At 47.3% G+C, this 10,967-nt stretch overlaps 1 protein-coding gene across 1 annotated transcript in view; it reads left to right on the top strand.

Moving 5' to 3' along the window:
- Positions 1-217: 217 nt before the first annotated feature.
- LOC106805048 (RAC-alpha serine/threonine-protein kinase-like) overlaps positions 218-10,967 on the top strand; it is a gene marked incomplete at its 3' end in the record, with an annotated part of 27,803 nt that continues 17,053 nt past the window's right edge. Inside the window, 5 exon segments of the mRNA XM_014806520.1 lie at positions 218-340; positions 2,702-2,789; positions 3,218-3,340; positions 5,618-5,729; positions 6,919-7,060. Coding sequence (XP_014662006.1) covers positions 2,717-2,789; positions 3,218-3,340; positions 5,618-5,729; positions 6,919-7,060 — 450 coding nt within the window.

The following is a 10,967-nucleotide window of genomic DNA, read 5'->3' as shown; positions in this document are numbered from 1 at the left end:
GGGTAACGGTGGGTTCATTGTCAGGTTATTACAGTTGCAACAATTGATAAACATGCAAAAGTGCAAACGTTTATTATATTATACATTTTAATACAAGTAACAAGGTAACTCGCAAATACCAACACGTGCGTTTCGTGGTGATGAATGAATTCGCGTGGCGGACTCTCGCAAATCGCAATCTCGCGAGACTATGACGTCATTGCCAGACAAATCAACAACTTGTGGTCGTGATGTTACTGCCAACCCAGACAGTATAATTCATGAAGCTTTATTAGTTGTTCTTGTTACTATAAAAACGACAAATGTTAGACGTATGATAACAGGAATCTGAAGAAGGAAGGTAAATAGATAAAATTGCTGGCGGGTTGCTTATTATCTCGTAATGCGCTGATACCCAAGGTTAGGAATTCAGTCGCACGTTGTCACCGAGTCGCTGCCCGTCCATCGTTCATCGGATGCGTACTTAATATATTCACACTTGTAGTACACCGTACATGTCATTAGCCTACACCACCTGCATACTCTTGCCTCTCTCCGTGTTACGCAGATGGTCGCGGTGCAGTAGAGTCTTTGGGTTGCTGTATGATACTGTCACTGACACCTTCCACGTTTTGTCACTGTCAGTGCTTGCGTCAGTAATAATGCTGTGCTGATGTCACAGCTGGGATTGATAGTCTAGGTATAATGCGTGCACATCCTTGTTACAAGTTGTGTTCTTTTTATTGAATTTAGCAACATTTACAGGGTGTAAACTGTCTCAAAACAAAAGACTTAATTACATGTTAATGGGCCCTGTCACACACTGAAATCTGTTTCACCATATTTTCTTATATATGCATATTTCCTATATACAGCGTCAGCTGTCGCAATTGATAAAAAATATTTAATTGACTACCTGAAAATTTACGAAGCAAATTGCAAAGCAATGTCTCCGGAATCAAAATGTTATTATACTTCACAGTTTAAAGTTGTGAAGTTCCGTAACCACCACACCTGCACATCATTCTATAATAGCGGATACCCTGATAGAATAGATAGCTATCTATAAAGGGTTTACTCGTGGCATTTCCCTTGAGGGATGCTTATATGCAGGGTTGGTTGTGCAATGTTTTGACCCTAGGGGTTGCTCCTACTTTATTATACAGTTGGTGCAGTCTGGATGGTCTGTTACTGACCAGTTGCCTACAGTACAGTACTATAGTGTATACACTAAGATGTACGTGTAGACTTGTACTATACTCGCAAGTCGAGCTGGCCGACCTCAAGGCAGGTAAACTCACCACAATGTGAGCCAAATTGGTGCGTGGGTCGAGATAAACGGTGCCTGTTTCATCTACTATACGTGATTAAAATGTGTGTATACAAATCTCCACCATGTGCTATGGGTAGTTGGCTGGCTACATTTTTCAAAAACGGCACTTTTAACGCTTGAGTCACAAATTTTTAGTAAGTTGTTGCGTAAATTTGGCAATTTTAACATTAGGTCATTTAAATAACACATAAAGTAACAATACCTCGCCACTTATTGTGTGGCAACATTGAAGGATAAATAATACCCAGAAATGAGCACAGACAAATTGGAGTAACAATCACACGTAAACAATGCCTGGTTATATCGCGGGAAACGGTGGCGCCACCAAGCGATAGCCCCACAAATTACGGACCGCTGCATTTAATTCTTGCCGGACCACTGATGGTGCCAGACTGTCAGATGGTAGATCATCGAGGTCCAGCCTATATTCATTTGTGTGGTATATGCAGAGAGCTGCTTTACTAGCTTGGAAACCACCTTTGATCAACTTCAAGTAATTAACTTTTAAAGTAAAGCAGGGTTTCTTATACATAAGAGGCACAGTAGCGCACCCCCATTGTCAAATTTAACATCGCCGTTGTGAAAATGTTCCTGTATTTACTCGCCGTTGTCAAAATAGTGTCAACCCTAAAATAAATAAATCACCAGTGACCAGTCCCCACGTGCTTCTGGCATATTTAGATTGCCATGTGCGTTTATTGCATCCGCATGCGTGCCTACGGCATGCCTTTGAATCCATCATGCATGTTTTTTTCCCAAACAAGCCATTACCTCCTATGAGGGGGGTACAGGGGGGGGGGCGGGGGTACAGGAGAAGGAGGGACGGGAGACGGCAGAGTAGGGGGCGGGAGACGGGAGAAAAGGGGGAGGGGAGCGGGAGGGGAAGGAGCGGGAGTAGGGAGGCCAGTGGGCGGGAGGATTTACATCCAAAACAAACTATTGGGGAAAGAGAGAGAGAGAGAGTATATACTAAGTAGAGAAAAATAAAAGAAATCCATATAGCACCGGAAATGAATACATGAGAAAATACATTGTACAGGATAAATACATTTATTACGCAAACTGTCAGAGAAACTACGTGACATTCAAAAAAGAAAACGCAAAATATAAAAGATCCTGGAGGTGTTGAGGGAGGGAGACAGGAGGAGAGGGGGAGGGAGGCGGGAGGAAGACAACCCCCTGTACCTCCTCTTCTATGTCTAATTTTCTCTCAGAAAAAAACCCTGAAAAGGGGAGTCTAGTTTTAAGTGCCTGTATTGCATAGTCAACAAAGTTATCGGCAACCCTTCACATCATGCTGGGTGGAGGGATTTAGATGTTATTGTAAACGAAGGAAATGTAGATGTTAGAAATTGCTACCACTAACAGGATGACCTCATTTTAATACAGCTCAAAGCCTTGGAAATGGCAGATACAGAAAACAAGATAGCTCAACCCAAAGGAAAAATTATCAAAGAAGGATTTCTCTACAAGAGAGGTAAGTTGTATTCATTTATTTACTGGTTTCAATAGTAAATATTGCATAAACCCTACAAAAACCTTATTATATTATTCTGCTATATTGAATCTGTATGTGAATGTGCTTTTTACATGCATGTTGTAATGTTTAATTTAAAATGAAATTGGTTCATAAGTTTTAGTGGGTAGTGAAGCCCGTAGGGTCTATGTCTTCCTGACCTTTGTTTGACCTGGCTCGTTTAGCTATTTCTGACTAACCCTAACCCTAACCCTAACCATATCAGATAGTTACCAGGGTTAGGGTTAGTCAGAAATAGCTAAACGAGCCAGGTCAAACAGAGGTCAGGTAGACATAGACCTTATCTGTGGTAGTGAACGGTTATGTACAGCACATGCACAGATGTATCTTGTCATTAGTAGCAATTAACCATATTAATTAAATTTCAGGTGAACATATTCGTAATTGGAGGCAGCGTTACATGATACTATTTGAAGATGGCACACTAATAGGGTTTAAAAAGGAACCAGGTCAGGGTCTAGAGGATCCATTAAATAACTTCACAGTCAAGGGTACGTTCATTTGAAGTATTTAATTTTTTGAGTCGGTTATCATGATTATGGTTTCATTCTGCACAAATCTGTGAAGTGACAGCTCTATTATCTGAAACTTTCATGCATTTCATAATGTATAGTGTGTAATTAATTATATTCTGTAAAAAATACCAAAGTTATTTTGGTCTATTCTATGTAAGCTCCTATGCAGGACACAGACAGTGGTAATATGTTTAATTTCTTTGTCATCAGTCCATGTTATCCCATTATTAAAATATCCTGAGGTAGCAGTAGTCGTGGTTTTCATATTCAACATTTAAGACTGAGTTGGGACAGTAATTATAAGGTCAAATATATGTTGGTCATTGGGTCATTGGGTGAGAAACTTGTTTTAGTTTACAAACTTGTCTTTCATGTGATATATTGGATAAAAAATATTGCAAACTTGGAGTTTATAATGGTTTGTAAAAAATGTTTAATCTCACAAACTTGTATTTATTAAACCATGCATCATCTTTTTCTTTTGTTACCCATGTGCCCAACCAACGTGTATGCACTCCACTTTAATCGTATCTATGCGAAATCTATGACTTACATTGTTTCAAGGTTAGATTTAACCAAGAGATTTAACCTGTAGGCATGACTGGTGCAATAATAAGTTTAGACCTATTGATGTGCTAGGAGAGAGGTTCGGGGTAATACTTGTTTGACAGTTTCATGAAATAATTGGTAATTATTTGTCATTGAAATTGCTGATTGCTTTAATTGCAGTACAAAAACATTAATGAACTGTTCTGGTTAAAGGAATAATAGATTTATTGATTATGCAATGTTGACGAATGCTAGAGTAACTGGCACCTTGTGTAGTTAATAAATACATTACCTTATAGCCAAACGCGCATTAGTTTGTCCAATATCACTGCTGGTTACATTACAAACAAGACTTGAAATCGGTTGTTGATATGTATCAACGTATCATTTACGTGCCGTAAATGTCATCCAGGAGTCAAGCGATGACGTAAACATTTGTGCGGCCCGTATGTTTTGGACGCCAGATGAAACGGAGGTGTCAGCGGTGTAACCACGGCCACGGACTAAACATGGAAATAGAGTAAAACACGCGTACTAATCACGGACGCACGTGGACAGCCCTGACAAAAAGTTCCTTATCACGAGCGTCCATGTTTAGTGTGTCTAAAAAAAAAAATGTCTGTAAATGTCCGGTGCACTATAAATCTGTATCACACCCGCTTCGCCGGCAGCGGTTTGAAACTGCAAACAACTGATTTTTGGACTGCGGATTTCAATTGGACATTTCTTAGTAACCAGCAGTGATATTGGACAAACTAATACACGTTTGGCTATAAGGTAATGTACTTATTAACTACACAAGGTGCCAGTTACTCTAGTATTCGTCAACATTGCATAATCAATGGACCTATTCCTTTAATAAAAGTTTTAATGGAATTTGTGGGGAAATGTCTATGCTCCCAATCCATGAGACGTTTGATCTGCAGATCTGATGACACACTTAATTGTCCGATAATTACAGTAAACCAAAACTGCATATTGGTAACCAAGCATTGTTTTTAAGCTTTTGGAATTTCTTAGAAGTTTAGAAAGCCTGTGTTGATATGAGCCACATAACAGTAAGGCTGAGAGGGTCTATGTCCCCCAGGGTACTGCCGGTATACCGGAACGTACCCTGGTACTATCTAATATGGCGGACCGTACCTCGCCTACTCCACTAACGAGTCTAGGGAGTTGCCTACGCCTACTCCCTAACCCTAACCCTAACCCTAACCATATCAAATAGTTAACAGGGTCTGTTCCAGTATACCGGACCGTACCCAGGGTACGTTCCGGCAGTACCCTGGGGACATAGACCCTATAAGCAATGTTCAGCAAGACTAACTGACGACCAAGCTGCTAATACGAGTTCTACTGAAAATGTAGTACAGCCAATAATCTAAAAGAAAAGTGTATATGTAAAAAATATGTTGAGAGCAGCATTAGTCATTCGCTCTCTGTATTACGTAATTTATTGTTTAAAGAATCATGAAATATGGCATGATGTCTGTTTTGTCCTGGTTTGTAATCTTCATGCCCTTAATTTTGAAACAAAATTTTGATATTCAACTTGACAAACATTAAAATGATGCATTTGGTCCACGCAATGCACTTGGTTTAATGAGACATTATTAGTATACATGTAAAGTCGTGTTTTTGTAGTGTCTTCTCATTAGCTCAAACCAATTAAATTTCTTGCTAGCCTACAATTTTCTTCCCTCTCAGGTTGTCAGATTATGAGGCAAGACAAGCCAAAGGCAAATACATTCATTATCCGTGGTCTACAGTGGACAACAGTGATTGAACGAACCTTCCACGCAGATAATGCTGGAGAGAGGTGTGTGAAGAGCCAGTTGCTATGTGATACTGTAATTAGCTAAGCTTTATAACTGTGTCCGAGTGTGCATGTGCCTGTGTGCATACGCGCGTGCGTGTGTGCGCACGTGTTCATGCGTGCATAATGTGCACACGTGTTTGCGTGTATGCGTGCACGTGCGTGCGTGCTTGCATGTGTACATGCACATGTATGAGTAGGTGTGTAAGATATAAACGTACACACAGCATGTATACATGAGCACACAACTGGCTGCATGGATTGTGATATCAGTTTTAACCGTAGATCTAGGAAACCTGGCAATTCCACACAATATAGTTACATTTATGTGGCCTAAAAAAAAGACGTTTGTTTCCGCTAACCCGACGGAGTCCATTTTAAACCGCCGTGTCGAAACATTTTATTGTGATAGGCAAACAAAAATGTATTTTTTTAATATTTAAAAAAAATAAAGAAAATCCCAACGTGATATCGATCGGTGAATGCATTGATTTGACTTTGAAGTCATCATATGGGCTGTTATAAGTATAAAACAAGTATTGTTATTTTATTTTTTTTAAATTGATAAAAAAAGAGTGGCCTGCCTACCGTTTCCAATTTTTTTCAGCCTGTTAGCGGAAACAAACATCTTTTTTTCTTAGGCCTGTGCATGTTGCACAACATATCACTACAGGTAAGTCATGGCTAAGTTCAGCCATAGACATATTTGAATAGGAGGTGGGGGGCAGCATTAAGTGATGTTGTTATTCTGGGGTTCCCTACAGTGCTAATAGTTGAATAGCAGACAAAAATTGTTTCCCCATCTTAGCGATGAGAAAATGATCAACTAGTTCCAATTTATTTATAATCTGATCCTAAGTTTAGTTAATTAACATTAGTTCCTTGAGCTTTTGCATCATCTTGAAAGATAATTATGGCCAAATTAACTGTTCCGTTTGCACCAACAATCAAACCTGTATAATTATAAGGGGTCACTCAAGGGAAGTCAAAGTGTCCTTTATAAGCAGGTGTCCATTTTATAGAGGTGGTTTCGCTATATATAACGGCGACTCGAGGGAAACGACGAAGGTGACCTTCATATATGGGTAACGCTAGGCTACTTATGTGTATATATATATGTTTTTATGGGTGACTGTTCATTAGAGGTGAACGCTAACACAGGGACTGTAACACAATGGCTGTGTTTCGACAGAGAGGAGTGGATCACAGCAATACAGATCGTAGCCGACAAGTTGCGCTTGAGTCAGGAGGAGGAAGCTGAGAACGATGAAAGATGCGTGGACGGAGACAACAAGGGTCTGGACCTGCTCGATTCGATACCGAAGAAAAAAGTGGCGAGTACAACATTCGGGGATCGGATTTCTGTGAATTTTATTTCCGTCGAATATTTGCAGTTGCATCTCTTTGGCTTTTTGACGGAAATGCGAGAGTCTTGATACGGAGTTCTCATTCTATTTTTTTAAACTGTAATTACTATTGCTCATGAATTGCAGCTTGTGTCTTGTATCGCATCTCCCTGTCTTACATAATCAGTGCCAGTGAAAAGCAAGTTGGGCCGGCACCCTTCCTGTAAAGGGAAAGTTTTACATGGTGCTTTTCTAACTTGCCACGGTGATCTATAATTTTCGGGGTTGAATCGAAAACCACGTGTAGCATTTAGCGTCTTCCGGCGACACCCGATGGCACCACCGGTCGACACTTAGTGGCTAGCACACAACCTTAGGTATTTCACTCACCTGTTGTGCCCGGAGGCGTTGAACCGGCCGTATCGTCACCTCCTGGACCCCGCTAGCCACCCGAGCGCTTCGAGGCTACTGCGCTCCCGCAATAACCGGTTCCGCTGTGCTTCGGTCCCGGTGTGTCGTAGTTAGTCAACAGTGCGGGACGAGTAACGACATGCACACACACACACAGCGGGGCAACTCCCACCCCCTGCCCGTTAGACTCGTGTTACGATGAATAACAAGTGTGTACCCAAGGTAAACACAAAGGTTAAACACACAATATAGACTATGAACGCAGCCGGGCAAAAGGGCTACAGTACAGTTAGGTACCGACGGCTTCACCTCCCGTACAGCCGCGCACGAAATAGACTAACTCCCCCGCTATTTGTGCAGACCCGATACGTTCACTCTAAATAGTACTGTATTATTCACTCACCCCACAACGACGGGACAATACGGGGTTTTACTCACCCAACGGCCGCTCTAGGCAGAAAGCGGTGGTGCTCTCTCTCTCCCTCTCTCTACAACACTCTATAACTCTCTCTCTCTCTCTCTCTAACTCTCTATCTCTTTGTCTCTCTCTCGAACTATATCACAACCTCTCTCCTGCGCTCCTCCCGCCAACTACCAAGAACCACTTGACGATTTCTCGCCTATGACCTGCCGGGCCAACTGTTTCGCCGTGCTCTGCCGCTAGAGGGGGGACCATTGCACCCAACATGGCGGCCCCCTTTGGTGATATTCAACCCTCGGTAAGCAAACCCGAGACAAAACAGGCACAAGGACAGAACAATTAAACAATAACAAACATTCACCATCTCCCCAGCTCCCGGTACCACCCCCACCGCTCTGGGAACCCGAGGGCCCGGTGCCACCGCTACACTCCTCCCCCCTTCAAGATCGACCGTCCTGTCGATCCCGAAGGCCTTTCGAGCGGTGCACCGGCGGCCTGTTTGATCGCACCTACTGCTGGGGTGGCTTGTCCCCGGGGTTCCACAGGGATAGGACGGCCTCCGTCCTCCTCCTGAGTTCACCCAGGGCCGCGATCTCCACCACGCGCGCGTGGCGCAGGCGGTTGTGTGCCCAGACGACGGCCTGGTTTAGCTGCACCACCCCCATCTGGTGCACGAGTCCTGGTGCCGGCGTGCCGTCTGCGCAGCTGAGCGCCGGACAGTCCCAGTCCCCGCTACCCTCCTCCGGCAAGTCTTCCCACATGTTACAGAATTGCCGGAACACGGCCCGGTCGCTGCTGGGAACGTGTTCCAAGCACAACGGCTCCAGGGCGGCCGCCTGCGACCCAGCTGCCATAGCTGGCTTGAACGTCGACGCGGATGACTCCGCGGGCGCCCGAGCCAACACAGCTGATGGGGCCGGTGTCGCTGCAGTCGACGCTTGTCTCGCCGACGCTGCCTCCCGTCTCGCCGCACGCTTCGCCCCCATCGATGCCGCGCGCTTCGTCGCTGCTGCCGTCGATGTCGTACGCTCCGTCCGAGTCGACGGTGTGCGCTTTGCTGCAGCAGAAGTCGCACGCTCCGTCCGGGTCGACGGTGCGCGCTTCGCTGCAGCCGACGTCGCGCGCTCCGTCCGGGTCGACGGTGCGCGCTTCGCTGCAGCCGACGTCGCGCGCTCTGTCCGGGTCGACGGTGCGCGCTTCGCTGCAGCCGACGTCGCGCGCTCCGCGGCAGTCGACGTGCGCCCCGTGGCAGGCAGCACTACGCCGGTAGCGTGCACTTTCGCCTTCCGGGGCGCAGCGGTGGGCGGCCCCCGCTTCAAGGGGGCCCGAGGCGCGTCTACAGGCACAGGCCTGGGCGGAGTGCCAGCCACTACCTGTGCGTAGGCTCGAGCATCCCTACGCGCCGGGCGCAGAATGGCTCGGCCGGCTGGTGGTGACGCCGGCGCCACCTTCTTGGCGCTCTGCCATAGCGCCGTCTTCTCCCGGAGGTAGCCCTTCGCGCACTCCCTGTACTCAGGGGTACGGGCGTGTTGCTCCGGCCACCTCCCGTCGGTGCCCATCCGGTAGACGCGACCTAGGCGGTGCTCTGCCGCCAGGTGGTGTGACAGGCGGTAGAGCACCGCGCCTGGGTAGGCCTTGTCACACGCCTGGATCGGCCACTGAGCGACCAAGCACTCCCGCCGATGATACTCGGCGTGGTGGTCGACCACGTGCCAGGTCGGCACGCCGCATCGGACACACCACCAGTGCCAGGCCTCGTTCCGCAGGGAGGTCGCGACAACTCCCGAAATGGGCGTACAGCGGACCCGCCCCCCTCAGGATTTGCGTCTTGGTGGGGGAGCGCCTCTGTATGTGCGGCTGCACCTTTCTCGCCGGGGCGCAGGGGGGGGGGTTGTGGACCCTCCTTCACTCGCGCCCGCTCTCCGCACCTTCCTGCCCCGCCACCTCTCCACTGGGGCAGGCCCGACTTCCTCTTGCCGGGGACCAGGGTGGGGTGGCTCCCGCAGGCCGTCCCGAACCCCTGGTGCAGGGCACTGCTCTACGATGGGAGTCACGCTCGCCGGACGAGTGGTCTTGATGACCTCGGCGCGCTTCTTCCGGCGACTCGACTTGACCCCTGCCACTGGGGTTGCTCTTGCCGCCGGAGGGGACTGCAGCAGCTCGTCCGCGAATGGCAGCTCGTCCCACCCTTCACCGAGCTCCATCGGCTCTTCGCCGAGCAGCTCCCTCTCCCTAGCCTCCTCCTCGGCTTCCGGCGCAGCTTCTTCCGTCGGCTGCGTCGTCTCCTTCTGCGGCGCAGCTTCTCCATCCGGCTGTGTCGTCTTCTGCGGCGCAGCTTCTCCCCCGGCTGCGTCGTCCCCTCTTCTTCCGGCGCAGCTCCTACCTCCGGCTGCGTCGTCATCTCCGGCGCAGCTTCCTTTTCCTGCTGCGTCGATTCCTTCGGCGCAGCTTCCACCTCCGGCTGCGTCGACTCCTTCGGCGCAGCTTCCACCTCCGGCTGCGTCGCCTCCTCCTCCATCTGCTCACCAGATGAGGCTGGCGACATGTCCGCCCCGGACATGCCGTCCCACGGTAACCACTGAAACAAACCATGGAGAAGATACACCATTAGTCATCTCACCGCTCACGTACGCACAAACGCGAGATTGTTACCCCTACCAGCCACCAGCCTTCACCGTCGACTCACACGTGCGTGGTGAGACACAAGACCACAGTGCTTGGTGTAACTCACCTTGCTCCTCTTCACCTACTAGCCTCCCGCAGGAATTGCGGTGGTCGAATCCGTCATCTGCCGTACTCATTCTCATCTCCCTGAAACGAGTAACTCACACCATATGACGTACACACTTCGGTGAACAAACCGTCCTGGCCTTCCCCTACCAGCCTGTAATACGTCGGAGTTTACAAACCACACCCTCGACCATCACGTGATGCGGATTCCGGAGTTATCAAGGATAACTCCGGAATCCGTCTCAAACTCCGACACTAATGGGGAATTAACCCCAAATTCGTTCCGACAAGGGTAATAAATCTGAATGCCCGTGGGTGAGTAGCGCGGTACCA

This window comes from Priapulus caudatus, unplaced genomic scaffold, assembly GCF_000485595.1.
Source record: "Priapulus caudatus unplaced genomic scaffold, Priapulus_caudatus-5.0.1 Scaffold97, whole genome shotgun sequence".
NCBI lineage: Eukaryota > Metazoa > Priapulida > Priapulimorpha > Priapulimorphida > Priapulidae > Priapulus > Priapulus caudatus.
The sequence above is the reverse complement of the archived record's forward strand: the minus strand, read 5'-3'. Positions and strand labels throughout refer to the sequence as shown.